Source organism: Anomalospiza imberbis, chromosome 1 (genome assembly GCF_031753505.1).
Source record: "Anomalospiza imberbis isolate Cuckoo-Finch-1a 21T00152 chromosome 1, ASM3175350v1, whole genome shotgun sequence".
NCBI classification, from domain to species: domain Eukaryota; kingdom Metazoa; phylum Chordata; class Aves; order Passeriformes; family Viduidae; genus Anomalospiza; species Anomalospiza imberbis.
Window position 1 is genome coordinate 51,277,858 of NC_089681.1, and position 27,140 is coordinate 51,304,997.

Genomic DNA, 27,140 nt, shown 5'->3' on the forward strand with positions numbered 1-27,140 from the left:
TTTTTGTTTGAAAAGTATTTAAATAAAAATACTTTCAATTATTGGATGTTCTTTTAGTTCAAGTCAGCCAAGTAAAAGTATCTGTTATCCGAGCTACATCTGTAAAATCTGTTAAAAATTTTACCAGTGAGCATGGTTGGCTGTTTCATTTTATAGCCCAGAGGTTTCACTTCAAAATTTATGTCTGACTTACCGTCATTACTTAGTTCAGGATTAATTTTAGATTAGAATGTATAATACTGCTCTTCACTAATGACAGTCCATGCAGGATATAGTCAGTTATATACATTACCCTTTTGCTAAGAATATTTCAGAATCAAAGGAAATTGGAAACTTTGAATAATCAGTGTTATTTAAACTGTTCTGTATGGACTGCAAAGTGTATTTCACAGCCAGCTCACATATTAAGCCTGTAATATTACTCCTATTCCAACATTCTAGGTAAATGAATTACTGTCCTGACTTTCCTACTGCCTTTAGCTACATGTGTCACATTGCAAATGGTTAAATATACAGCTTTGGAAGTCACAATTTGTGTTCATTAGCCATCCACAGCCTACATTATTTGTTATATTCAGAACTAGCAACAACAACTTTCCACCTTCATTTTTAATTCTAGGTTTCACACATTAGACTGTTTTACTGGGGGATGGAACTAGAGGGTGGAAATAGGTAATTCTCTTCTCCACATTTCTAAAATTATTAGTAAAATAAACATGTTTGAAACAATTGGACAGTGTACCTTGGGATGAATAGATTAAACCAGAGCATTTTCATTATGTCTTTGGCAATCATCCTTTTATCTCATCTTGTGATGAACATCTGTATTTTTTGGCATGTTCATAGGATATAAATGTGGGGTGTATGTGAACAAACTCTCAATTATAATTCTGCTCAGATGAGATTTCAAAATTATGTTTTCTGCTTTGTGGACGATACTTACTGTTATGGTAGCAACTGTGTGGAAAAAAGAAATCTAGTGCATTTAATATTCAGATCTGGAATTATGTATCAATTATTTAGTTAAACCTTCTGTTAGTAAGACTTTTTGTAAAACACGTACCAAATGTTTACAAAATGGAAAAGAGATTCGTCAAGATATGGTAGCTAAAGCTGTGATAAAAAGGAAAATTGAACATATGCTACCAGCAGTGTTTCTCATATTTAATGAGGAAAACCATATTCTATTTTGTTGCAATTGTCTTTTCTTGTACAAATAAAGGCCCTGATCCAATAAGCATTTATAAATGCAATTTTGATTTACAATAGTTAATCTACTTCTGTCTTTAAGACACCTTTGCATTTATGGGTGGTCCTAGAGGAGGGGAGATGGATATTTATGCATTTACTTGACTTTTGGTTCACTAGGAGTCCATGGAGTTCTCAAGTCCAGAGCTCAGCACATGCAGAGCATTGCAGAACAAGAGCCAAAAGTAGGAGAAAAGCCTGAATTAAAATAAAGTTGGGTTTGGGTCTTTTTTCCTCTGTTTAGAGAGTGAATCATCAGTTGGTCTGTGGCACTGACTGAATTCTGGCACGATTCCTATGGCTTCCACAGCCTCTATTCCACTTGGGAGAGTTTTCAGGAAATTGTGTTGTCATGGATCCTTCTGCTCAGCTCCAGTCTGCTCCGTGCCCAAAATCCCCTGTGCAGCAGAGTAAGAAATCCCCGGCGGGCACAAGCTGCATGAGGCACAAAGGCTATAACTTCTGTGCAACATCTCCCAGTGTTTCCCTAATTATTCCACTGTATCATCTTAAATAAGGTTTAAAAAAGAGTGGAATCAAATCCAGCAGTTGAGGCATAAGAACACGGAGACTGTGCTCTTCTAAATTGTTCTTTCTGAATTGTCCCTAGTCCTTAGCCGTAATCCAGACAGTCTGGACTTACCAAGTTAGAAACAGGTATGTTTTCCTTCAAGGAAAGAGCAATTTAATTCAGCCAAGCTTGCTTCCCACCCCCCCCCACCCCTCCCAATTGTTTATTTTGCTAAACTAGAGCTGTTTCAAGGATGGCAGGCACCCATCAGAAAGAAACAAGGCTAAAGTTAGCAACCAAGAGACGTGCTGATGAGCAGTGCTGTACCTGGATCACGGCTGCAGCTGCTCCCTTCCTACGTGCATTGGTCCTCTCAGTGTGGTTCAGGTCCCACCTATGGAACAGATATCTGAACAGGCAGGAAAAGGGAACTGGCTCCAGAGAAGGGGTTGTCAGTGTATTGCTCCAGCCCAGAGGCAGTGTGAATTGTCTTACTCTTCATGAAGAGTCAAAAAGTCATCTTAACCATAGGTGGGAAAACCCTGTTTCTAAGAGCTTCTGGCAATGACTGTAAAAGGGTCCGTTTGCTGGCCTGAGGGATTTGAACAATGTGAATTTTCTGGATTATTTTAACAACACAGGCAAAACAATGAGCATTCAATGTTTTTCACTTAGCTTCTATGAGAGGATTTTTGGAAATACATCTGAACAAAATAAGATCTGAATAAATATCAAGTAGATGCAACAATAGATAGCAGCAGTAACTACTAAACTGCTTGCAGCAATGTATAATGCTTTTGAAATGTTTGTTCATTGCTTACACTGGATAGCTATGTTTTAGAGATGAATACACATTTGTCAGAGAGCCTGTTGTTAGGGATCCTGGGAATGGCCCTCAGCTTGGTCCTTGGCTGATAGAATCCTTCTCCTCTCCGGCACCCTGTCAGCTTTCTGGCTCTGGAGCATGGTGGGGGGGAGCAGTCTTGCTACCCTTGCCCTGTTAGTGCCGAGCATTGTCCAGGGTCCCAGCTCCAAGCTTCTCACCATGGAAGAGAACTCTGGTGTTGCCAGTTGTCCTGAAACCACCCTTAATACCAGATGAAATGTGAAGACTATAAAGAATTTTTTTAGCCAATACTATTGTGGTTACTAGGTCTGAAGGCAAGCACAGAAAAATAAATTAAAACCTGCTTATAAAGCTAACCTAACTTCAGCTCTGCTCTGGGTGCTTTCCATCAGCTGTGTAAGCAGGAACAAGCTGTTAGGGTGCTTGTATAATTTTGTGGCTGGAAGCCAGGGCTTCTGACCAGGCTACTCTTTTTCTCTGAAGAGGATCCTGATGTGGGGCTGTGTTTTGCCAGCCCTTCAACTCAGTTCTATTCAAATTTAAATTTTATCCTGCTAATGAGCCATAAAAAGGGCCAGAACTACTGACCCTGCCTGGACAAACTTTTTATTTTATCAGCCAGTGTCACTACTGTGATGTGGCAAGACCTCCCATCTATGCAGACAGTAAAGGATTGTCACAATTATCAGCCACATTGGAAACAAATGCTTAAGAAAATGTGTTTTCTTCTTGACAGGACAGGGTTTGCCTCTCTGCATAATCCTTTCTATACTGAACCTGGAGTTTGTGTAAATAAATAATTTAAATCCTGGATTACAGTTTTCAGTGTATGCTTATACACACATTCATCCGTTTTACCTTTTGCTTAGGATTAAACATGGTAGTAATCCAAATATTTTTTGCGTGAAAATAGGTCTGAGAAATACTTTTATTAGTTATGAAGTTTAATTTTTTTTCTATCAGTTTTCTATTGAATATTTAAAGTGCTCAGGATTTTTACCTGACTTATTTAAGTGCTTTAGGTAAACTAGATTTACGTGTATTAAAAGATAATTTTAAATTTTCCCTTTGGTGAGATAAAGAGAGAAACTGTTCCATGCAGCAGATGTATAACAGATGCCACTCCTAGCACGTACTGCACTACTGGATGATGGCCAGATGCAGTGGTGATAGCACAGCTATTACCATGATAAAGCAGAGTAAAAGAGAGATGTAAGTAATGTGTTAGATTCCCAGCCCACCACTTTGTCCACACAAATGGGAAGGAGGAGAAAATTCTTAAGTCTGTCAGCTATCTACATCACCATACACATTCCTCAAAACACCCACTTTTAAAAAATAGCAGTTTAGGTTGAGCTAAGTGAGATGAATCCTACCCATAATGTTTAGGGTTATCCCATGAATTAGTAGTTAAGCTATGTAGACTTAGAATAGTTAAAGCCCGGGCATAAAACTCAACTCTTGACTTCATGCACTGAGTTTTGCTATTTAACCTCTCATCAGTTCCTCTGGAAAGTTAATCTGAGAAAATAGGTGGTTTTGTAAAAATAGAGAATCATACAATAAATATCTTAAGTTAGAAGGAATCCCCAAGGATCATCAAAGTCCAGCTCCTGGCCCTTCACAGCACCATCCTGAAGAGTCACACCATGTGCCTGAAAGCACTGTCCAAATGCTTTTTGAACTCTCTCTGGCTTGGTGCTGTGACCACTTCCCGGGGGAGCCTGTTCCAGTGCCCAGCCACCCTCTGGGGGAAGAACCTTTTCCAGACACCCAACCCAAACCTCCCCTGACACAGATTCAGGTCATTCCCTCGGTCCCTCACTGGTCAGCACAGAGAAGAGATCAGTGGCTGCCCCTCCTCTTCCCCTGGTCAGAAAGCTGTGAAATGCCATGAGGTCTCCTTCCTGTCTGCAAAACACTTTTTTTTTTAGAAGGTAGAAAGGTATTTTTCAGACAAATCAACAGGTAGAGCTTGGGGAAAAATCTTGTGGTGGTATTTGTCCTTCTGGGCACACTCTGCTTTGAAAAGCACAGGAAATGAACAGTTTCCACAAGTGAACGGTGCAGGGCATAAATATCCTTTGTGCTCCAAACAAATTTGCCTTACTTCACTAAGCACAACACAAAGCTCATGTGAAACTCTGAAAGCTGTCTTAAAAAGAGAAGAGGCAATGTCCCTCAAATATTTACAGGTACAGAAAATGTGACTGTTCTGTGCGTGATTGCACTTTAAATCGGAAATCATTGCACAGAATGCAAAATGGATTCTGTATGAACCTTCTAAAATAAATGAACCTTAATTTCTTTTGTATCTTTTAAAGGTCAAATGCTGCAAATATTGGCCAGATGACACAGAGATATATAAAGACATTAAAGTTACCCTAATAGAAACAGAGCTGCTGGCTGAATATGTGATTCGAACATTTGCTGTAGAAAAGGTAAGTTTCCAAATTCAGTTTTCTTAAATACATTGGTATCTGCCAAAGTAACTTACATACAGATTCAGCAAGGGAAAGTTAAATCTTTTGACTGACATCCTGGGTTTGTAGGTATTTTTGGGTAAACGACTACCGCCCTCTTATGGTAATCTGTGTTTTTCTTCTTCAAATGCAGCAACTGTTCTGTGCTTTTCATCACTGTTGGCCCCTGCCTGAGTTAGAAAAAGTGATGTTCCCTGCCTAGGAGAAATCGAAGCCTCCCTCCCAGCAATCAATTGAAAAACATATTTGTGCTGCTTTCCACCTTACGTTCCCCACTATAATTTTCTGTCTGTACCAGAGGTTGCATGCAGCATTATTCAGAAGTCTGTGGTAGAGAATACGATTTTCTGTTGGGCCAGGGTGTGCCTGGTCTGCAGAGACAGAGTTGTAACAAATTACTGTTCTTCTCAAGGCAATTCCCCTTTTCACATGGAATCCATCTCTACATGGAGAGTTCAAATCAGTGTGCTGTATTACTGTTAGTTAGAGTATGCATGCAAATGCCATGCATTTGTTTGATGCTTTGTAGCCTGCAGATCTTGCAGTTCCCCAGCCACAATTTATGGAAAACATAGAAATAACAAATAAGATACTCACTAAAAGTAAGAACATGCAGGATCAGTCAATGGTGAAATGTACCATGCATTTTGTCTCAACTCAGCAGTTTCATTCAGAATTCATTAAAGATCAGAAATGTTTTAATTGTATGTATCAGGACCCATTTGAGTTGCAGAACACCAAGGAAAGGGCCTCCTTGGTAAGGCTAGATGTTCCTAATGGCACACCAAAGTAATTCTCCATCACCATGAGTAGATTTTCAACTAATTAGCTTAGAAAGCTTCTTTTGATTTAGTTGCAGTACCCATGATATACTGTTTCTCTCTAATGATGAATTAGTATTCATTTATGGGTTTGAAGAACATAATATTTAGCATCAAAGAATCCTGCACCCAGGTACCTGAAACTGCCAAAAAGACTACCCCACAGGTTCTCTGTACACACGTCCAGAGTAACAAAGGAATTAGGTTTTTTTTCCTGTTTTCTTTTTCAATCTAATTCTTAAATATGCATCAATACAGCAACCTGAGGGTAATGATAATAGAATTACGTGGTTTGAATGAATTGAAATATTGTATCATGTTTACCACTATACGTATTGTAGACTGAATTCACTCAAGCCTGTTATTTCCTTGCATTTAGGTATTTTTAATAAATAGATGAGAAATGTTGGCTGCACTTTGAAGTAGATGAAGCACTGGTTGATTTCTATTCTGCAAATTTTAAGCTCATGCTTTGATGTTAGCTTTTTGCTTCTTAACTGGGACTGAAGAAAAGACCTAGAGGATTTTACAGTTGAACATAACCAAACTGTCTTGAATAAGTGCATTAGAACAGATAGAGATAAAAGGCACTAAACATTTTATTTCTTCTTAAAAATCTCCATCTGAAAAGATTTCATTTAGACACTGCTTTTTAATAGTTGGTAGTTTTTCAGTAAGCCTCTAAAAGCAGCGTCACTGTAGTTTGAGTAAAGTGCATTTGTTTTTACTCTATTTTCCATATTTTTTAACTCCTCCAATGGTACTGGAACATCAAGTCTGTACATCTCTTTCACCATAATTCTCTCAAATTTATGTTTTTGATGTACTGAGATTGGTACTTTTCACTGTCCCTAAGCCAAGGTGCATGATGAGACAGAGAGCACCATAACCAAACATGCAGATAATTCTAATTGAAAGGTGGTATTGTAACACTTAACACTGGAGCCTCCATTCCAAAGAACTTGCAGATTTCACTAATAGGAGCTATAGTAATTCAACAGGAAAAAATTGCAGAGTTCTGTGCCTCAGGTGGCCTAACCCCCTGTGTCAGTACAGTGTGACTTCTGGGGACAGCATCTGAATCCAGAATGATTAAAGATTTAGCACATATGAACTGCAAGGGTGGAGTTAAGAGAACTGGCCTTGTCCATTGTGGTAGAGATGAGAAGGGAGGGGTAAGGAGGATCTAATTGCAGCCTGCAGGTATCTCATAGATGTTCCAAAAATCAGAGGAATCAAATTCTCCAAGACCTCTAGTCGCTTCAGACCATCTTTTCTGTTTATTGATGAATATCTCATACCTGCCCATAAAGTACAGTTTAGAAGTTGATTTGCTTGAAGATAAATTGATCACTTACTTCAGTCTTGGTTCGTTTTTTTTGGGTTTTTTTAAATGGATGTTGAGCAATAGGGGGATAATGCTGAGAAAATTGAAGCCAAAAGTGCAGTCTGATTTTGAAGATTGTTTCCTAGATATGCTTTGCACTGTGTGAATTAGCAGTTCCTTTGGAGCAGTTTCTTTACAGCACAACAATTAACTCAGATGAAAAAGTAATTCATGAATAGTAACATACAGCAGCAGCATAAGTTTTTGTAGAATTCTTTAACATCCTAGGGTTTAGCACTGTACACCATTTTCTGTTTGTTTCAGCTGTATAGTCTTTCCCAGATGAGCATATGCTTTTATGAATCATGCAGTTGTGTGCTATTTTGGGTTTAGAAACCAGCAGGAAAGCTAGATATAAAAATCATTCCTTTGTAGATGTATTAAGAAAACTCATTATAAAAGTATCCTATATGCAAAACCTTTCCTAAGTAGCTGTTAACAATGACAGACAAAAATGCAGTCAGCCTGACAGCCTTTTCACAACTAAGGCAGAGGATTGTACAGGACATGACCTGATCTGTGTAGCAGCCAGGCACATTGCTTTGGAGTTTGTTTTTCGTAAATTGTTTGAAAATCTCAGCTGTATACTGCATGAAGAATTTGTATGGGATACTCACTTCAGTCCTCAGCTTGTATAGTCATGGCATTGCTTTTTTCTATGGCATCTTTGTTTCTTTGGGGGTCATGGGCAGTTGTTACAAGCAATATAAAAGTGTTTGAGGCACTACCTTCACCTAGGCAGAGCTATTTACAGAGTTGAAGGCCTTGCTTACAGTAGCAGAGATGTGTTAACTAACACACTCTAAAATCCCCAGAGAGCAGGGACCAAATTGTATTTGAATGTGTTTGCTAGACTGTCTTAAAATGCAGATTTTTTTTGTCTATTCCTGGATTTCATTATGTTTTAAAGTTGGTTTTTAGGATATAAGGTCGTTTCTGTTTCAAGGGTGTGATCTCAGTCCACACCACTGCCTCATATGCTCTTAATCCTCTCCCTTGCCTGCCTTTTTGTGTCAGTTTCCAGGGGAGATGAGATATTCCTCTGAGCAGATGCCCTGTCTCCACAGACCCCCATCCTGAGCTGTCAGAGCATCAAAGACTCCAACATACACTAAGTCCTCTCTAGTCCTGTAGCACTGGAATATCCAAAATTTCTTCACCACTGAAAATCCCAGACTCATGCATAATAGCAGTAAATTAGGAAGTTTATATTACTTATTATTCAAAGAGAATAAAATATTGTGTATGCAAACCGTCTCAAGACAGGAAATACATCTTTAAGAAGAAAAACTGTAAACTAGCAGTTAGTAATATTTTTGACATTTAGTCCAGCGTAGACATGATGTGCCATAATTTTGCTGTTTGCATATGAACTGTGTATGATGGCCTCCAGTCTGTGGATTTCTAATGAGAATAAAATACTGGCAGCTACATTTTTAGAGGGGGAAGGGAAAATACAAGCTGTAAGAAAATAAAACTTAGCATACACACTTCTAATATCCAGACTGCTCCCCAAAGTCACATGGGAAATTACTTACACAATCAGCTTCTCATTCATACCTGTCTCACCATATCCATGTCCTTGTAGACTGTGGCAAATCACCTGAAGGGTGAGCATGTGGAGGGCTACAAACACAACCCCTATGATTGAAGGTGCAGAAAGATTTCCTATTATTCAGCTTTTTCTTTCAGACCAGTGAAGGAGACAAATGATAAGGAAAATTATGCTGAAGCTGTAGTGCCCTGAAGTCAGCAGCAAAACCCCTGTGGAGGGCAATGGGAATAAAAAAGTCATCTGTGCTCTGTGTTCAGCCTTGCTGCTGACCTGTTCTGTGATCATGGCATGCATCTTAAGGCCACAGTTTGCAAAGCAGCCTAGTACTTAAATGCAGAGATGAGCATTTCTCTCATTGCTGAAAGTTTCTGACCAATCTAGTGCTTACTTACTTAATTTTGTTGGAAGGCTTTGAAACCAGTTAATACCTGATCTTTGAGCTTGCTCTCCTTCTATGAGGAAGCTCTCCAACAGTCTGTACAGATTGTGTTGGTAGGGGGTGCTTTTCAGCAAGGCTCAGGCTTTTGAAGATTTCAACCCTTGTCTTTTCAACAGAGAGGTGCTCATGAGATTCGGGAAATACGTCAGTTCCACTTCACGGGCTGGCCAGACCATGGTGTCCCGTACCATGCCACCGGCCTGCTGGGATTTGTACGGCAGGTCAAAACCAAGAGCCCACCAAATGCTGGGCCTCTGGTTGTTCACTGCAGGTAGGTAAAACAGAAATCTCTCTGTTGTGGTTTGCATTAAACTCAAGACCTATTTTTGCTTCTCCTTTACTGTGTATTCCGCACACAGGCTGCTGAAGCCACTGGAGGTGTACTCAAAAATTAACTGTAAACAAGAATACATATATTGTATATATAACAAACATATATACAGTATATAAATGAGAGTTAAAAAGCTGTCTGAAGTCCTGCAAATGCCCAGTTCAATTTCAGTAATTATCCAATTGATCAAGCACCTGTGAGTTGGAACCCTTACACCTTTTACATTTCCAATACACTGCTGCACATTAACTGTGCTCTTCTTCTACCTCAGTGCTGGTGCTGGCAGAACCGGATGCTTCATTGTCATTGACATCATGCTAGATATGGCAGAACGAGAAGGCGTTGTAGACATCTATAATTGTGTGAGAGAGCTTCGATCCCGGAGAGTTAACATGGTGCAGACTGAGGTATTGCTTCTCTACTGGAATACAGCTTTGCAAGAAAAAAGACTCTTCTGGCCCATAAAGATAGAGCTTTGTAGTTGTCACCCTGCAGAAAGTTGTTTACTCAGTCACATGAAGAAAATAATCTCTGCACAAACCTGAAGAGCCCCTGCCCAAACAAGCGCACAGTTATGCTTCACTGAAGGTTCACAATTTCCTAAAAAAAAAGGAAAAATAAGGAAAATCAGGAATGTCTCCTCTCTGGGAAGGATTCATTCTGGAGTACATCTTGTTGAGGCTTAGTTTCATGTTAGCACCTACAGAACCACCCAGAGGAATGAGGAAACCAGAAACATGAGTTTTGTTACAGAGTGTTACTGCACTTCTCTAACTACTTGTAGCTAGTTTAAGCCAATCTTTATATATTCATTTCTGAATGAGTGGGATAAAGTTTTTTAAACTGTGCTTGTTGCTTCTGGTCTTGCTTCAGTGCTGGTAAAGTGAAGAGTGAAGTAGCAACCATATTAGTTGTTGTGTTTTATTTACCAAAATACTAATGGTCTATGCAGTTCATGTCAGTAACTATCTATTTAAATTGCTTAACCAGGAACAATATGTATTCATCCATGATGCTATCCTGGAAGCCTGTCTTTGCGGGGACACATCTATTCCAGCTTCTCAAGTTAGGTCTGCTTACTATGACATGAATAAACTAGATCCTCAAACAAACTCAAGCCAGATCAAAGAGGAATTTAGGGTAAGTAGTGGCTTACATTGCTTAGAAGCTGTGGAGTTCAGCTATAGTGAAGACTTCTGCTTAAGTTTTTATAGCCATATGAATTTTGTAACAGGTCTAGGAGGGAAAGAACGCAAGAAAGGGAAAAATAGCATGTCACACATCTCTACTGAGTTATGCTGAATCATAAAATAATGCGGTGGGATAGTGGTAAAATATTCTTCTTATTCAAGGGAAGTATGTCAGTCCTTCCACTGTCCTTTCTCCAGAAGGCAGGCTACTCCGCAGCTGTCTTTGAGGTTATTTTTCATAATTGTATGCTTCCAGGATTTCTCTGCTTCCAAACCCTGCTGACTGTGATGTGTTTTCATTTCTCTGCATATTGATTCCCACTGAAGCTGAATGCTGAGCTGATCTATTCTTAAATATTTTGGGTTGCTTTCACTGCTGTGTTAATTTTTCCGTTGCATTGTTTACTCTCTTTGAAAGACTTTAAATATGGTGACTCCGACGCTGCGTGTTGAAGATTGCAGCATCGCTCTTTTGCCACGAAACCACGAAAAGAATCGCTGTATGGATGTGCTGCCTCCAGACAGATGCCTGCCTTTCCTCATCACGATAGATGGGGAAAGCAGTAACTACATCAATGCTGCACTGATGGATGTAAGTCTCCACCACATCATTAATAATAAAACGGCAATAAGCAGCCCTCCAAACTGAGCCGTGCTAGAAAATGGAGTCAGCATAAGAAGGAAAACCTTCTAGCTTGTTTTGTTTCCCAGAAGCATGGCACAAAATCTTTAAACTCCCAAGTACATTTAGGATCACACATATGTTATGTCACGGCCAAGGTTCCAAAGCCATGCTCAGAGAGCAATTCAGGGAGTTTTGATTAATTAAATGTGTCTGGATTTCTCCCTAGTGCTTGAATTTTTAACCATCTGGACTAGGAAAACAAGAGTTACCTATTAAGAGATACAGGCAGTTAAATAGAATAATAAGGTTTGCAGCAATATTTCAGTTCCCTCTGTTTATAATTTAAATGTTAATTAACAAAAAAAATAATTGTCTGTCAACACAAGATAGTACACAAGCCATTACTTCAGCCTTCCTGTTTATTTCTGTTTGAATGAATGGTTCCTCTTCATGTGTGTGTGGAGTTTTTTCCCAAATGCATCTATGGCAATTGTAATCCTTGTAATGGAGTAACCGTAAAAAGACACTTAAACTGCCTTTACAGTCTGTAGATATTTATAGCCTATTTTTGACAATTTACAGCTATAGTCATTACGGTTGTCAAACACATAAACAACAAGAAAACAGAGGTTAGTAAGGAAGGAACACATTGTAAATGGCCTTTTTAAAAAGTGAAGCTAGAGTAATAACAGTTTATTGCAGTTTTTTCATTTCTTTCCTTCCAAATTCTCAAAGCCTTTTCCTAAAATAAGCTGAAGTTCAAAACACTCCTGTGAAAATGTAGGAAAATTTGTCTTTGTGTTTATCTATGTAGAGAAACTGAGAACAGAAGTGTAATTGACTTGTCTAGCTTCTCACAGTAGGTCAATGACGTTTCATATTAGAACTGAGCTGCCTTAATCTGTGGTCTGTGACTGTGCCATTACATTGTCTTCTTTCCTGGAGACTTCAGTACTGTTTTGTTCTGTGAATTAACTAATGCTCAGAAAGAGCAGGGCCTTAATAAGATGCTTCCCTTTGAAGATGCTTCCCTTCTTCACTATTGAGACAATGGGCTACATACAGACCTGTGTCTGGGCAAAAGGCTCCAAGGGAGGAGGTGGTTTGGGTTGCTTTCCATCTGAAGCATGCTTCTGCACCATCCCTGCACTGATGGACAAGAGCAGACATTTGTCCATCTCTCTAAACACTCAATCTCCAGCAAGCAAGATTAAGTGTTTCCCCCTCTCCACTTGAATCTGTTGAGGTGTTGTTGAATCACCTCATGTAAGCCTTTTAGAGCTCACTTCAAGAAAAAGGGGTAGAAAGCATGGTTTTCATCATTCAGTATCAGAATGAGTTTGAGAATAGTTTTCCCATAAAAACTGCTGAGGCTTCTAATTGAGTGATTAATGAAGACCCCTTTGGACATCTCTCATCTGCATGAAACTTCCAGCAAGGCAGGACCTGTAGGATAGAAAGCATCTGCCTAATGTAGGAGCATCATCATTACGTGCTGGTTGCCCAGTGCTGAAACAAAGAACCAAAATTTTGCATGTCTGCATCTGTACCCAAAACACAGTGGAATAATTTTCTATGTTCTCTTCAGTGACTGTCTGTGAAAAGAACAGTCATAGATTATCCTGAGTTGGAAGGGACCACAAGGATCACCAAATCCCATAATTGCTAGGGTTGGAAGAGACCTCTGGAGATCGTGTGGTCTGATCCCCAAGCAGGGTCACCCTAAGCAGGTGACACGGGAACATGTCCAGGTGGATGTTGAATGTCTCCAGAGAGGGAGACTCCATTACCTCCCTAGGCAGCCTGATACAGTGCTCTGCCACTCTCAGTATAGAGAAATTCCTCCTCACCTTGAGGTTGGAACTTCTTGTGGTTTATCTTAAGGCCATTGCTCCTTGTCCTTTCACTGGGCACCACCAAAAAGAGTCTGGCACCATCCTCTTGGCACCTGCCTAGTCAAAGTCCAAATCCTGGCCCTGCACAGGACAGCCCCAGGAATCCAACCATTTGCCTGCAGTAGCTGATCTGATTGGATCTCTGTTGTGGTGCAGATGGTTCAGTTCAAGGCATGTAGAGACTTCTCCACCTGCCTTAATGAAGACAGTGGCACCCCCTCCCAACAATTGCCCCAATATGGCCATGGTAGCTTTCAACACTCAGAAGGATGTAAGTGAAAATGCTGGTTTGAGATCCACAATGGAAAAGTTCCAGCAAACAGCTCAGTCAACGACATACTCTGGTACTAAAAGAAACAAAGAGCACTGAAATTTATCCCCTGAGTATCTTCGCTGCTGTCAGATAGACCAGAATTTCAACAATATTTCTGAAGAATAACTAGATATTTCCTTTCACAGGCATCATTCAAATTTAGAGCTAAATGCAAACAGCTGAGATTAATCTGTCCATTAACAGCTCAAAACAAACCCGTTGCTCAAAATCTTGTAGGAGTTACACTGGAAGCAAAAGCCTCTGATGATTTTATTTTATGCCTGTGGCATGAAATACATTTTAGAAATATAACGTTTGCAGAAGATATATCCTGCCCAAATACAGTTTATTAACTTTGAAGCATATAAGATCTCAGGAAAGAGCTGAAAACAATATATTAATTAGACGGAAAATAGAAATAATGCTTTCAGTCCTGAAGTTCTGGGGCTATGACTGACATTCTGCTAAATGGATTTTTCTCTCTTGCCATTCTTCTCATCATCTTGTTACTTCTTTGCAGAGCTACAAGCAACCATCAGCTTTTATAGTTACACAGCATCCCTTACCAAATACTGTCAAAGATTTCTGGAGGCTGGTCCTAGATTATCACTGCACTTCAGTAGTTATGCTGAATGATGTGGATCCTGCACAAGTAAGTCCAGAAAAATGCTTAATTTAAAAGATGTAATTAGTTTTGTAAAAACAACATTAAATACTTGCACACTAAAACATTGATTTGTAGCTTGCAGATACTCATAGGGGAAGAGGGATAAATCAGCAGCTTCTCCTCCAAACTGTTAGTGCACACACACTTAAGTGCATGCACCTGTAATTTATTCTAAGAGAACATGTTTCGGAAAGGGGTGCTAAAACCCAAAAATTATGGTTGTAGAATTCTGACTCAAGTCTGAAAAATGCTCTAGTGGCCAAAATCATAAACGGAAGCCAACAGCTATTCCTTAGCCTGCCTGAAAAAGGTCAATCACCTTGGTCTCCTTACCAAGGAATAGGTGTTCCCAGTGTAAAAATCTGTGTTGTGTGTTGCACAAAATTATGTCATTAGCAAGGAGATAGGAACTAAACTAGGAGAGAAGAGCTAAAGATTGGAGACTAAGTGTCCTTTGGAAGAGAAAAGAGGGCAACGAAACGTGTAGGGGAATGTAATTACCTTACAAAAGAGTTGCACATGCTGTACATGTTGTTCAGAAAATTGGAAAACTGAACCTACTGGTTGGCAATTTAATCACTAGGATTAATCACTAAGTGTCCCAGAGCCTGGCTCACAACTGCACAATTCCAAGTTCTTACAAAGATATAATTTCCTTAGTTCCAACAAACTGCACCAGCCCTCTGCTGGAATAATGTGGTGGTAATCTGGATTATTAATATGTAAATATTTGTTAATTACTGGTTAAGAGCAATTGTAATTTTTTAGAGCAGACTGTAGGTCATTTAATGATCAAGCATCTTTTTAGCTTTGTTTGGTATTGCATATACTTAAAAAAATGTTTCCTCTTCTTTTTAACATGTAGAGTTTGTTTTTAAAAGATACTGATCTTCCTTTTGGTTTTTCAAAGAAACATGTAGGAATTCCACGCACTGTTTTAAAGACTGAATTTCTGATTCTAAGCCCTGCACTGTCTTCAGGGAGGAAAAATAGAAATGAAAGACAAAACTTTTATTCATGAATCTAAGATTATTTTCTGAGTGAATAAGGAAAGACTCAAGGGAGACAGACTGTTAGGGACTGCTGAACAGAGTGTTTTTTAATTTGTTGGCTGTGTTTTGAATTTACAATAGGGCATGGCTATTCCAAGCATGTATTAGCCTCACAGGATTTAAAAGCTACTGGGATATGCAGTTAATGCACCTGCCTCTGCAGTATGTTAAACCTTTTTCCTCTTAATGCAAGTAACAATCTTTTCATTAGGAATAAATGTCAAAACCCTCAGAGCAAACAGAAGTGGAGAGAGGGCAAAGCTTATTAAAAACACACATTACATTCAGATTTATTAGTAATTACTGTTGTGATTATTATTTATGTATCTATGAAGTGTTTACAGTTCTGTTTAGATATTACCATTTATGTGGATTGTTGTGCTCTATTGGGAAATGAAATTCAACCCTTCACAGTGGCTCTGACTTGAAGAGAGTTGCTAGCATCACTTGCATGCAAAATGTGCAGACTTAAATGCTTTTGGTTTCTTTAGAACTTGAAAATCATAGCTTCCTAAAACAGCCCCAGCAAACAGCTCTGCTTATTATCATTTAAGTATTTTTCAGAGATCTGTTAGAACTGTATTCCTGTGTATTTGAAAGATGTGTACTAAGGTGTGCATGTTAAATGATCTGAGCACTGGCATTTGCAACAGTTGTATACATTGCATTTTGCTATCCTGTACACCAGCATATTTCATAATAAAAAATTGTGTGAGATTTAGACAATATTTGGAAAGCAATTGTCTCAGCAGACCACATCATAGGGATGGGCAAAAAAAAAAGAAAATATATTTTCCTGCTTAAAATTTCTGGGTTTAACTTGTTAAAGTGATCTCCTGCAAATCAGGCCCGGTTTTCTTTTTTAATTGGTGTAGTAAATGATTATGTTTTCCTAAAATGTAGTCATCTCTAAACAGCTTTGTTGGGGACTAAGTATTGTAAGAAATGCAAAGCAACATCTGGAGTAAATGTGATTTGTCAGCTCAGCTCTGGATCACCAACAGTAATGCAGCAGAATGAAGACCACAGCTGTTTTACTGGATTGAAATAAAAAGTTCCAAATATGACATCAATGCTTCTGCAAGCAAACAAAATTTCATGAGTTCATATTTAATTCTGGTGGATGCTTACAAAAGCTACATGCTCGAATTGCTCTAAATATCCCTGGCAAAAAAAAAAAAATCATTAGGATTTTCATGAAAAAAAAAAAAACCAGGCAGATTCTAGCTTCAAAAACCTTCTTGCAAAGTGTTGATTCAATCTTTAAAGTAATAACACAGATGGTAATTGGTTCCTGGATTAAGCCATTGTCATATTATTAGACACTAAAACCATGCAAGATAATAATTTTACTTTGTGATCTTTAGATACCTAGAAGTAATGTTTTCTGAGAACTGAAGAAAGCATAATTAATATTTTCAGGTGTTGCTAATGAGATGAAAGTAAGCAATTACTGAAAGTTTAAAGCAATGCTAATATTAGCCAATATCATTGGTCACGGGTGAAACATGTGAAAGTTAAATCCTGAGTTTTGAGAATTTATGTACCTTTCCTTGTATAAATCACATGCAGTTTGAATTATTAGCAACTATTCAGGGCAGTTGGAGGTCCCAGGCCTTTGGTCTTTAGCTTCCACTGCCTCCAAGGTACAGCAATATTTGTCAGCTCTCCCTGTCTCGTCATAAAATATTGTAGAACTAACACTGAGTGTCAGAAGTGTTTTACTCCAAACAGCAGACACTGAAAGTACAGCAGCAAGGAACAGCATGTTAGGTGCATGAAAAGGCATTATGAAAGCAGACTGCTCAAAACCGAACTTGGTGCATCATGTATTTTATAAAGATACTGTGCAAGAATTCCAGTAGTACATGTATAACAAATTAAAATACAGAAAAGTATGTTGAGGCAGCATGAAATCCAAGGTGATTAACTGTGTTCTTTTTTGTCCATGATCTCCTATAGCTCTGTCCTCAGTACTGGCCAGAAAATGGAGTCCACCGGCATGGTCCTATTCAGGTGGAGTTTGTATCGGCTGACTTAGAAGAAGACATCATCAGCCGGATATTCAGAATTTATAATGCAGCCAGAGTAAGGATCTTATTTGCAAAACAGTTTTGTCTCAGTAGATGAGTTGAGTCTACTCAAATCATAGAAATGAAAGCTAAACTCACATAGAACCATTTTCATTTTTCAGCATATTTATTTGAAAGCAATGGCGCAATACTGAGTCACAGCACAATCATGGAGGGAAAAAAGCCTTCTATGTATAATATAAGTAAAAAAAATTTAATACGTATCTCAAGTCTGTTAAATGCAAATGAAATAAATGCAGTATTCAGATTGTATGATAGCCAAAAAATGCTGAAATCAGTGCTGTTTTCAATAGTCTGAAATTAGCCATCTTATATATTTGTATCCTTGTGTTATGTGAAGAAAGCTGTGCACCAATACTAGTTATGCTTTTCAATAGCAATCCCAGCCTCTTAGTGAAGATCCTCTCCCACTAACCACACTTCATAACTACATAACATATGTAACCACTTCAGAAGGGCAAGCAAATTGTTCTTGTATCCAACTTTTATGCTCCCATAAAGTTGACAGAAGACTAAACAAGGCATGTCTTTCAAGCTGAGCGGGAAAAAGGTTCCACCACAGACCAGGTATCTGTTCCCATTCAGGGAGCCTTTGCAATGGATTCGTATCAACCACCAAAAAACTGTAGTTAGGAATAAGCAGCACTCCCTTCAGAAAAAAATCAAGAACTTCCCTGGGACCTGGTAGCTCACTGGACAGGGAAAGACACCAAAAACATGTAAATGTCCACACAGGGAAGCAGATTTTAAAGCTTCAAATACTTCTTTAATACTATGAAGGCTTGGCATTTGCAGTATATGTGACAATATAAAAAACACAGTCTCCAGCAAGCTGTGACCTTCAGCAAGCACTGGGTCTGGCTGATCTGCTTTGGGAAGAGGGTCCATCAGCTGAAAGAAACTGGACAGGAAATCATTAGATTCCAGAGTGTGACATAAAGCACACAAAACCAATTGGAGAGTACATCCTAATGCTGCATCCAGTTTTGTTTATTCCGTATCGTGTTAATCTTACATCCTCTCTGTTAACTCTTACTCTACAGAATAAAATATAATGTCAACATTTCTGGGTGTTGTTCATTTTAGGAGTGGCACTAAAATGCCATCACTTTGCACAAAGTGGCAAACTCTAGACTACAAAACCAGTTTTCATGTGCATGTTTATTATGCCCTTTTCAAAGGACTGTAGTTTTCTTCCACTATCACTTGTTCTGTGCTCCTTTTTTATTTTAAATCACCATAAAGCAACTGTTCAGTAGTGTTTCACTAGAGGGGTTCTGACTGCTGCAGTAGAACACAATAAAATAAAATGTAGTTAGATATTTTTTATAAGCCACAAACATCTGAGGATTCCATTTGGTTTTTTTAATGTTTCCTGCTTCAAAATATTCTGAGAGGGTTTGACCTTTCATGTAAAAAAAGGACAGAAACACATAAACATTTTAAAAACACTGAAGTTTATATATGAAAACAGTATATAATTGAAGTTATGTTACAGCTCTGTCTTTCCTACCATGTTCCTCCTATCTGATTAATTAATTATTTGCTTGATTGTGCAGATGTACTGTTGCTATATTTTAGCTTATTGTATAGCAGTCTGTTTTAAAACTCTTGTTCTAATAACTCCATTGGAAATTAAAAGTCATAAATCCTCAAGGGCAGTTGAAATTACATTAGCAGTTTGTCAGCAATCATCTGCTTGAACAACTTCCCTTACTGCTGCAAATACCTAAATCACATGCCAATAAAATACTGTTACTTTCCCTGCTTTTGTCCGGATCTCTGCAGCCCCAGGACGGCTATCGGATGGTGCAGCAGTTCCAGTTCCTGGGATGGCCCATGTACAGGGACACTCCGGTTTCTAAACGCTCCTTCTTGAAGCTCATCCGTCAGGTGGATAAGTGGCAGGAGGAATACAACGGCGGAGAGGGACGCACAGTCGTACATTGCTTGTAAGTACTGGAAACGGAACAGAAGAATAAGGGAAAACTGTCACCGAATTTGTGCCAGGCTTTAAAAGATTTGTAACGAGGTGGAGAGGCATCTATCTAATCTGTAACTGAATAAATAATACAACTGTTCATTTAAAAGCTTCAAATGCAAGAGGAATTGTGTAATTTTAATGTAGATTCATGAGTTTCCCCATCTGTCCTTTGTTAGACCCCTATGAAAAGATGATGGGTTCGAGTTAACTCTATTTTATATAAAAATGTCCAGTGACTCTTGCAAATGGGAAAGTTGCATACTTATTCACAGTAAATCAAAAATGTGCCTTCAGAACAATGTACCATTTATTTCTGTAGATAAGGACCATAGAAATAAGTAGTTTTGGAGGGGTGATTCATTTTCCAGGCATAAAGCACAGGAGTAAAAGTGGTATGATAGACCAGTTACGATGTTCCTGTAATTGCCTTACCTTTCTCTAATAATGGTATATATTTTTGTCCTCCTGTGACTTTGTGCTCCACTGATGCAGACTCTCATCCACTCTGCCACCATCCTTCTTTTGATACAGTTTAATACTTGTACGTGCTTTTGCCCTCAGAAGTACCTGATCTTTTGAGGCTGAGTCTTCAGCGGTTGAACTTGTATTTGTCTTCCTCTAAACATCTGTTTAAAGATGTTGCCATGATAGAGCAGGGACCTGCTAACAGGAAAACCATGTTCAGAAGTTGGGATCCTGTGTCAGAATGATGGAGGAAAATCTAAGAGTATATTAATAATTCCCACTATCACTGACCTTGAACAAGTCATTGCTCTTCAGTTTCCCCATCTGTAGTATGGGGATAATAATACTTTCATCAAAGGAGCATTGTGCAGTGTGATTAATTAATGTTTTGAGATCTTTAGCTGAAAAGACCCTTTTGAAGTGCAAATTACTGTTATCTCTGAGGTGGCTGATGATATTAAATAGTTGTACAACATCACACATGCGTCACTTCCAGGCAGTAAAGAAAGAAAAAGCTCTAATATAATCCTTTTAAATGACTTTATTTTAATTAAAATTCTCAAACAGTCCCACAATATCAGGCACTGTTTTGGCAGCAGAGAGCATTCTTTTCATAGTGCCTGGATGTGACAGATGTGCGACGTTGTATCTTCCTTTGAAAATCAACCATTTGCAAAGCTTGTTTGAACGACCTGCTACCTAACTAGTCTGCACTCTGGTAATTATTAAGGTTTATTATTTTCAGTGAAGCACAGCCTAAAGATTCTGATTAGAATAAGTGTAGAAATAATGGGGTTTCCAGAAAGAAAGAGATTCTCTTGAAGATTAAAAATAACCAGGGATAAAGTATTATTAAATACTGTATTTGATCGAGTATATGAACATTTGTGCCTGGCTACTTTGTTAGCAATTTGTTTCAGGTTCTCATCCTCTGATAACTGTGGGTGGAGGGGGAATACATCTGCCTTTAGAAACAGTCCTTGCCAGGCAGCCAGCCCCTCTTCCTGCTGCCAGGAGCTGAGATAATCAGCCAGGGGGACATGGCAGCACCACCCAGTGCCATACCAAGTGCAGCCACCAGGACTCCCCCAAATGAGACTTCTGGTGCTTTTGCAGTTCCTCCAAAATGCCTTTGTGTGCAGGAGGAAAGCACCAGAATCTGGAGTAAAAGAACTCAAAGATTCGCTTTCTGTGTGGCATTTCCAGGCCTGATGCTCATTACAGCCATGTGTGTTTACAATGCAAAGCAGTGTTGAACTGAAACTAAAAGTACTTTATCCTTATTTTAGCATCCTCTTTGTGCTGTCTCCAGTGTTCACTGAAGGGTGGTGCAAAACTCAGCCATTCAATTCCCTCCAGGCTTTCAGCCTGCTGACTTCTGAATCATAGCTTTGAGACCTTTCAGCCTGCCAATTCCAATTAAAAATCATGTTTTGCTTAGAATTCAGCAGCCTTTGGGGCAGGAATGTTCTGTGGTTTCTCCCTGCTGGAACTCATGCCTTCTGGAGCCATCCCTGTTGCTGTACAAACTTGTGACACAGAGTCCATTGTAACTGAGCCGTTTTATCACTTTCACTGCAGGAATGGAGGTGGCCGCAGTGGGACATTTTGTGCAATCAGTATTGTTTGTGAAATGCTTCGACATCAGAGGGCTGTTGACGTATTCCATGCTGTGAAGACACTGAGGAATAATAAGCCTAACATGGTGGACCTTCTGGTATGAGCTTTTTAACTGCACCATTAAATAGAAAATGTTCTTTTTCTCAGAAGAGTCAGTAAGATTTCCAGGATTTGCAGTGGGAGTTGTTCACAAAGCAAGCAAGTCATTTTCAAAGGGGATAATGAAGTCACTTCACTTGTAAGAGTATTTTTACACTGCTTTCTTCCCAAGGAGACTTTGTCTCTGTTCGTTTGAATTTTTTAAGAGTTTTAAACTTTCAGATGAACATCCTTATTAATTTTCTTTTCTAGCAAGCTGAACCAAGTGGAGAGCAGCCCTTGCATGGTAGAAATAATAGTTATGTAAAATTAAATGCCAGATTTTCAAATTATATATTTTATAAATAGCTTAATCGCCTAATATTTATCAAAGCCATGAATTTCAGTTTGACATCCAGAATATTGCATTTAATTATGGTTGCTCTATCTCATAGAAAGATTAAAGAAGTTCAGAAACAAGGGGCCATGTGCAATTATTTTCCTAGAGAGTGTTTTATGAGCTTTTTTCCTAAATGGAGAACTGCTGAAGTGCCAGCTGCTATGCCAGAAGAGCTGCAGAACAGCTTAAACCAGCAGGTTCTTACACTCTAGTGTGTAGTACTTGGAGATGGGTGTAGCTTGATGCCCTGTTCTGAAGCCTGGGCTATAAAAGACACTTTTACAACATCCTGCTGCAGAGGTGGCTGCTTAAGAGGCAGCTGCATTTGATTTACTATCACAAGCAGGAAGAAGCAGCATCTGGGCACTTTCAGGGATGTTAACCCAATCTGAGCCAGATTTGCAAGCTCTGGTTAAACAAATTGGAGTCATTTCAGCAACTTTTCTATAGCATGGCCAGGGTGAGGCAGGAGACATCTCACTGAGTTGGTCCAACCAGCTGTAATTTTAGGAGAGGACCCCCTCAGATGAACTGAGTGTGGCACACACGGGAGAATAGGCAGAAAGAGCAAGGCTTTGACACACAGGTGAAGGCAGGTAGGGAGGGATAGCCACCTCTCCACCACATGGATGGCTGTGCCTCCTCTCTCCTGGGGGACGGTGGCTCCCACCACATTCCCCATCGCAGTGCTCTCTCCTAGCCTGCCTCTGAAGTCCCAAACCCTCCCCTAGGCCCGGCTCTGGCCAGGCATATGGAGAAAGGCCAGATGTTGTCAGCTGTGCAAAGCAAGGAGGGAGTTCACGAGCAGCACCACAGGCCATGAGCCAGCAGTATGGAACTGTGAGTCTTGTGTCAGTGAGAAACTATCAAACTTCCACGGTGATGGGAGGGAGCAGCTTCATTGGCTTCTTTTCCTCTAGGTTATATTCTCAGGAGGAGAATCATTGTGCTGAGAACCATACATTTTTATTTCCTAGATATTAAGAAAAATGTCCTTCTACTTCATTCATGTAGTATAGTTTATACAGGGATTTGGCAGGCCTGCTGTTCTCCATCCTCCTAGAGCTTAAGCCCACAGAACTCTCTGATCTCTTATTCATTTATTTTATAGAAATAAAAAGAAAATTACTAGTGTAGAAGTACAGTTAGAGAAAATGCTCTCTATAAATTCCCATTTGTAACAGTTCTCCAGATTTGTCAGGCAGTTGTCTCCATTTCTCAGCAGAGAATTTTTTTAATCAAAAAAGCTAAATGTGTTATTTTAGATAAAAATGTACCTTTTAGTAAATTGAGAGTGGTATTGAGAATGTCTGGAAGGCATAGAAAGGCCTTGTAGGGCCTTTTTTATTATGAAATTTCAAAGCACTTGTGAAGGAGATCAGCACTGTTTTCCTTATTTTAACAGACAGAGGAATAAAGGCAAGGAACAACCAGGATTTTTCCCATTATCACATAATGCACTGACTGAGCAGAGTTAGAATGACAGCTCCTCAGTTGTGGCCTGCCACCTTGTAGGAACAAATATTGGAATTAGCCAGGTTTTAATTTCCATGTAGATTGCTTCATGGTAAAGGGAATTGGGACACTTAAGTTCTTTTCCTGATCGTGTTACTGACTTTATCCTTTATGACCCTTCTTATATTAGTGTGTCTTTGCCTCAGTTTCTCTCTGGAAAAAGAAGAACAGTAATATTCATCTACCTTGTAAAATTTTATGGCAAAATATTAAATGCCCAAAATCATGACATTGTTTCACAAAAAACAGTTGTAAGACTGCTTTATCAATACATGTCATGCACTTTCTGACTAGATAAAAGGCAGTCTTTGCCATCCATACTTAGAGATTAATCTCTTAATTTCACTGAAACCTTTCGTTTTCCTTCAAATGTAGAAATCTGAATGCCACATCCCTACAGTATGGAAATATAATCATTTTTTTCAGCTATCATACAAAGGTAACACATGATAATGCAAAGTATCTATTATGGAATGCCCGAAGCATTTGGTGAGAAATGTTATTGGGCCTACCCACAGGTGTCCTAGAAAATAAATTTAAATATACCTCTCTGAAGCTAGCTAGTCTAAAGAGACTTTTAATATCCACCATCAAGTGAGTAATAAAAATGTACAAAGGACACTAGTGAGTGAACACAGTGAGAAATAAGGTATGTCTGCTCTTTAAGGCAGGTATTCAGTTTACTGAAAATGACAGTTATTCTGCTGGATCAGTAAATCAGCATAAAATGAGCATGGAAGAGTAGAAATGGATGAGTGACTGATCTCTTGTTTTGATCTGTTATGTAGTTATAGAACAATTTCCATTTATTTAGAAATATATATGCAATAAAAGCAGAAAAGGAATTTACATAATACTCTGTTCTTTCCTTTCTTCTTTTTTTTTTATTCTTTTCTCATTCTGAAGAAGACACAAGCAGTTTGTGGAACCTTGCAGGACTTTAAACCCTCGCATACAACTCACTCATCACTTAGGTTATATGTGCACCTTAGACTTGTTTTCTTATGATGTGACATTTCTCAACAAAAGAACTTCTAAATGATCCATGCTTGTTAATAGCTTTTTGATTTTATTAATAGTATACGGTCTTTTGCATGTTAAGTGGACTCTCAGCTAAAATGTGACCCAAAATCACAAGTACAGGCCAAAAGATTTAATCCTTTAAAATGTTTGCTTCAGTAAAAAGAGACTATATCTGAAGATCTTACTACTCATGATGTTGGGCAAGGCTGAGTACTGTCAGCTCATTAAATCTGTTGTTGTTCCTAAATGGCAATATGTGCTTAGTTATCCTTTATTAATCAAATAAAGTGCATAAGCAAAAGAGGCATTTCAGTAACAGAAATAATCATAAAACTGGCAATTGTTCCCAAATAGAATTTTCAGAAGCCAGAGCCCTTAGATTCAGGGAACCTGCACTTAGTATTCCTTTCAGCTTTTTTTTCATATTTTCAATATTTGTAGTATTTTTGAGTATTGCAAGTAGCAAGAACGGAAACAGGAGAGGGGTACGTATGCATATAAAACTGGGAAGTCATCAGTGACTGCACCATTTAAAAGTTTCAGAGTGGACAAAGGTTAGTCAAATCTGTCCTCTCCATTCCACTGAAGATGTGAAAGGGACCAAGACATGACCCTTTGTCCCCAGAGATGCAGAGTGGGTTTGCATCCGCTCAGGAAGGTGATTTCTTTCCCTGGGACTTGCTCTGTTTCCAAGCAGTTACAAATAAAACCAGCAGGTCTGTGTTTGAAGCACAGGGCTGGCACCTGAAAACTTAGGCTCTTTACAGTTCTCCTTTTACCCAGGCTAACTTGAGCATCACTGGCAGTTGCTAAAAACTAATTTGAATTAATCCAATTAATTTAGCTCAGGTCCCATCTCACAAGGCTATTGCACAGTCTTGTGGGTTGGGTCTGGGCTGCAGAGAGAGGACTAACAGTAAGTACTCTTGCCCTGAAATGCAGTAACTGAATGACATTAAAATAAAAGTTGCAATCTGGGAAGTACTAAACACTGGGTCTGTTTTAAGATAAACATTTCCAGGGAGGAATTTCAATAACTCCAATTCTCATTGAGTGCTGCATGAGCTTTTTCACAGATGACAGAAGGGTTGCAAGTCTGTTTGCTTACATGCAATCAGTTTTTCTCATAGAAGTGTATTACAGCAGCTAAATACTCATCTAACATGAGCAGTACCATAAGTTACTATGTATAGTGTCTGTTGTCTGGTTAATATAAAGATTTTCTTATCTGAACATAAATTGGATTTGCAAATTGGTTCCCACTGACAACAGCTGATAGTAAATAATTTTAACAGAAGAGAAATATTGACCCCTTTAATTAGGTTTCTTCAATAACTGACTTTGTGGTTTTCTTTTGATTTTTCAGGATCAATACAAATTCTGCTACGAAGTGGCTTTAGAATACTTGAATTCTGGCTGATTGTCTAGACAGCACAGACAAAGCTTCTCCTTTCACTACCACAAACAAAGCAAGTCACTTCATGATGTCTGTGTAAATGAGATGAAGACTTCTCAGTGTTACGCTTCTACTGCTTTGTATAATTGGCTCTTTTTAAGAGCCCCAAAAGATGTTTATAAAACCGCTTGCACTGCCCGATTCCCACTCAGAAGCTGCTGCTTGGCACCCCTGTGAGCCTACAACAAACCACGTGGCAGTCCTTGAACACCGTATTCATACTCAGCCATTGATGTGGTGAAGCAGCATAGTCCTCTGGTAAATAAGAGAGCACAATTATATTCTTATGAAGGAATTTGTACTTTTTCTGTTACATTTCGTTGCCTGTGATTCTCAGTTCTTGTCACAGCCTAGTGTACATTTCTGTTCTGTGGAGAATGCTGTCTGGCATTTTGATAATATATGATTTTAGTTATATTTGTATTCTAACACATGCATAATAAATGAATCATATGTAGCTTATCTGAACTAACAGAAAGACATGTACCAAATCATGATAACTTTGTTGAGTTGTAATTTCTATCCACTTTGTACCATTTCATAGAGAGAATCTTGATAGAAATGCAGTTAAAAAATGCAAAAGACGGGATGCTCAGATTAATATATCCAAAGCTTTTTCATTTGTTTATATTGTAAATATTTTTTGATTTCATCAAATTATTTATTCATTAAAATGATTTTTTTTGGTGAAGCACAGTGAGTGACAATCATTTTTATTAAGCCCTGGAAATGCTTACTGTATGATAGTGTAAACATTTGTTTACCTTGTATGGATTCTCAGCTCAATAAATAATTACATACATGATAAAATTTTGTTTAATTTAATATCTCTTGGCATCTCAGTGCCTCCAACTAAGCCTCTTTTCTAGATTAAATCCAGTAAATACTGAGCTACCTCCAATGAGTGTTTATTGTGTGATCCAGTGTTGATCCAGACAATAGCGAGGTCACAGAATCACAGAATCATAGAATGGTTTGGGTTGGAAGGCACCTTAAAGATCATCTAGTTTGAACCCCCTGCCATAGGCTGGGACACCTTTCACTAGACCAGGTTGTTCAAAGCCCCATCCAGCCTGGCCTTGAACACTTTCAGGGATGGGGCGTCCACAGCTTCTCTGGGCAACCTGTTCCAGTGTCTCACC

At 38.8% G+C, this 27,140-nt stretch overlaps 1 protein-coding gene across 13 annotated transcripts in view; it reads left to right on the forward strand.

The window, feature by feature from the left end:
* Positions 1-26,808, forward strand: part of PTPRM (protein tyrosine phosphatase receptor type M) — a 445,815-nt gene extending 419,007 nt beyond the window's left edge. For all 13 annotated transcript variants that reach the window (XM_068192138.1, XM_068192146.1, XM_068192169.1 and 10 more), the window contains 10 exons: positions 4,931-5,047; positions 9,408-9,562; positions 9,894-10,029; positions 10,613-10,762; positions 11,231-11,404; positions 14,166-14,297; positions 17,327-17,452; positions 19,246-19,409; positions 21,488-21,623; positions 25,909-26,808. In XM_068192138.1, coding sequence (XP_068048239.1) covers positions 4,931-5,047; positions 9,408-9,562; positions 9,894-10,029; positions 10,613-10,762; positions 11,231-11,404; positions 14,166-14,297; positions 17,327-17,452; positions 19,246-19,409; positions 21,488-21,623; positions 25,909-25,962 — 1,344 coding nt within the window. In that variant the 3' untranslated portion in view covers positions 25,963-26,808. The remainder of the gene's footprint in view (positions 1-4,930; positions 5,048-9,407; positions 9,563-9,893; positions 10,030-10,612; positions 10,763-11,230; positions 11,405-14,165; positions 14,298-17,326; positions 17,453-19,245; positions 19,410-21,487; positions 21,624-25,908) is intronic.
* The last annotated feature ends 332 nt before the right edge of the window (positions 26,809-27,140 follow it).